General features: G+C 38.0%; 1 protein-coding gene across 1 annotated transcript; it reads left to right on the plus strand.

Moving 5' to 3' along the window:
* Nucleotides 1-998: 998 nt before the first annotated feature.
* LOC111881298 (uncharacterized) lies at nt 999-1700 on the plus strand. The gene is made up of 3 exons (XM_023877713.1): nt 999-1269; nt 1371-1409; nt 1516-1700. The coding sequence occupies exons 1-3, from the start codon at nt 999-1001 to the stop codon at nt 1698-1700; spliced, it is 495 nt and encodes a 164-aa protein (XP_023733481.1).
* The last annotated feature ends 949 nt before the right edge of the window (nt 1701-2649 follow it).

Consider the following 2649-nt stretch of genomic DNA (forward strand, 5'->3'; position numbering starts at 1 on the left):
TCCTCAATTCAAAGTTACTCTGAAGAAAGTTGCAAATCTGTTCGTGAAAAATTAGGGTATAAATTCAATCTTCCAGGACTCACTCGTGATCCATACAAGAATACTCTTCATCAATGTTTTAATGTAGGGTAGAAGTACTTAACAAGTGTGATTGGAAAATGTCTTGGTCACAAGACTGGAAGTTTAGATCAACTGAATCTCTTTGAGCAAAGGATTTTATATTCTATTGTGTACAACAAGAAACTAGATTTTGCTCAACTTTTTCTTAATCAAATGGTTGACTGCATTTGTGGGCACAAGAAGACATTAAATGTTCCTTATCCTCGATGGCTTGGTCCTATCTTGTCTCGAAAAGAAGGCTATGTTAAAATTCATGGGATTAACATTCCAATTCCTGCTCTCTCCTCAAATATCATTAATGCTGCTCAATCTCAGGATGACTTACCTATTACTGCAAGGATGCAAAATTGGATTGAAAAACCCTATATGGTTGAATCCTCAGACTTTGAAGAGGATGATGATAATGGTGATGCTGGTATTGAAGAAGATAATGATGATGAGGATGATGATAATGATGATGCTGGTGATGAAGAAGATAATAATGATGATGATGATCCAGAAGTTGGTAATAAAGAAGGGGTTGATGAGGAAGAAGACACTAATAAAGATGAAAAAGAATCAATAACTGACATGGGTGAAGAATTCACTTAGAAATGGAACTCTCCTCCTAGGATGAACAAGCACACTCATTTTAAGTCTTCATCCTCTTCCTCTGATGATGATGCTGCACAACAAGGGTTAACCCTTCTTATTATGGATACTACTGAGCAAATGATTCAAGATGTCAATTCTCCAAAGCCAACGTCTCCTCATCCTCAAGTTGAGACTGTTCCATCATGATTGTTGTCTTTCATCAAGATAATCAGGGAGAATCTAGCTCTAACTTTCAAACTATTATGCTTTCTCAACTTTCCATACTTGTGAAGTTAACTCAGTCAATGACTAAAAGGTTGACTAAAGTTGAAAGGGATGTGGCTATAATGAAGAGACTTATGGCCTTGGATGATGATGATGATGATATGGTTGTTGATGACACTCCACCAAATTCTCCAGGAAATAACCCTCCTCTACCTCCACCTCCATTAACAAATCTTCCTCCACCATCTAATCCTCCTCCTAAAACTCCTCCACCACCTCCTAACTCCCCTCCCCAATCTGATGCTGCCAAAAAGGGGAGAATAGTTAAGGGTATACTCAACCAATGCAAATGTATGTGATGATTGTACAAAGTCCATCTTAGCCTGAGATGACTGGAAGGGTTGAAGCCGAATATGATCCTCAAAAGCAAATTGTTGTTGTTTATATTCCAGATGCTGATGCTAAAACTGATCAACCCATTCCAGACACTGGTGACCAATCATAGAGCAATGAATATGAAGGGTTTCTTGATCTTGGTTTCATACAACAATGATCATCTCAATCCTGGTTCTTGATTTGAGTGTAAGATTTCTCAAGAGGTTCCTCAAGGAACTGATAGTGACATTGACTCTGACAATGATCAGCTCAATCCTCGAAAGAGGAAGGCTTCCTTCTCAGGGGGAGCTTATGACACTGAAGTTGGAAGCTCTTCTGTTGTTGTTGGTGATCCTTCAAAATCTCCTCTTAAAAAGAAAAGCAAACTCATCATTGATCTAAATTAATTAGCAGAAATGTGGAGGTTATCCATTGAGGAAGTTAGAGAAATAATGGTAGAATATAATGTTGCTATTCGTCAAAAGAAAGAAGAAAGAAAAGCAAAATGTTTGTCTGCCAAAATTTCTCAAGCTCTTGCCTCCACTGATGAGAATGCAAACATTCAAAGCGTTGATAATCAGATCAAGAAAATCTTCAATAATAATATGGAGAAACAACACAATGTTTCAGACCTAAATGATCGGATTGATAAGAAGAAGTTTGGAGATGTTCTTCCTCGCAGGTCAAAGCATGATCCTATCATCAAAGTGGGATGCACCAAACCAAGGAATGAGTCACTGAAGCTTCACTTGGTTAGAAAGATAACATAATATGAGTACATTGAAGTTGTTTATGCTTGTGAGCTAGTAAAATTTAGCTACAACGAGTGGATACAAATTCAAGGAATTATTGACAAACACAAGGGTGTTCACACTCAAGAAGTGAAGTTGGCAATACATCAGCTACTCAACAAAGTCAAGAAGTTGAATCTTGTGCCATCGGTTGGTCAATCAAGACCATCCTCCTCAAGCAGAACTGGTGCTCCTAGACAATCCAAAAATACCAAGTTTCTTCTTCCTCATAGAACTCGGTATATCAACAATGAATTGTCAGTGGGTGTTGAATCGGTCCAATATATGTTCATTCCAAAACCAGAGCATGGGATATTTTCTCTTGACAGTCAGAATCATATGTGCTTTCAACGCACTGATGACCTTCCTTCTGCTCCCACTAAACATTTATTTCATCTTCGCTTGGAAGGACTAGGTCACTATGAACTTGAAAGAGGATATTGTGTGCTGATATTACTAGAGCTAAGTAGAAGACTGGATGATCTTAAGCTTGATCAATTCAAATGGGTCAACCCTGAAATCTTAAAAGAAGCTGACAAGTTCTACAATGGCTCTTCCAATGACT

The sequence above is a fragment of the Lactuca sativa genome, chromosome 9 (assembly GCF_002870075.4).
Source record: "Lactuca sativa cultivar Salinas chromosome 9, Lsat_Salinas_v11, whole genome shotgun sequence".
Lineage (NCBI taxonomy): Eukaryota > Viridiplantae > Streptophyta > Magnoliopsida > Asterales > Asteraceae > Lactuca > Lactuca sativa.

Bases quoted from the DNA above. Each gene is read 5' to 3' on its own strand.
- LOC111881298 (XM_023877713.1), top strand. From the start codon at position 999: ATGACTAAAAGGTTGACTAAAGTTGAAAGGGATGTGGCTATAATGAAG. The intron at 1,270-1,370 runs GTATGTGATGAT...TTTATATTCCAG, and splicing joins TATACTCAACCAATGCAAAT to ATGCTGATGCTAAAACTGAT. The intron at 1,410-1,515 runs GTGACCAATCAT...AGATTTCTCAAG, and splicing joins TCAACCCATTCCAGACACTG to AGGTTCCTCAAGGAACTGAT.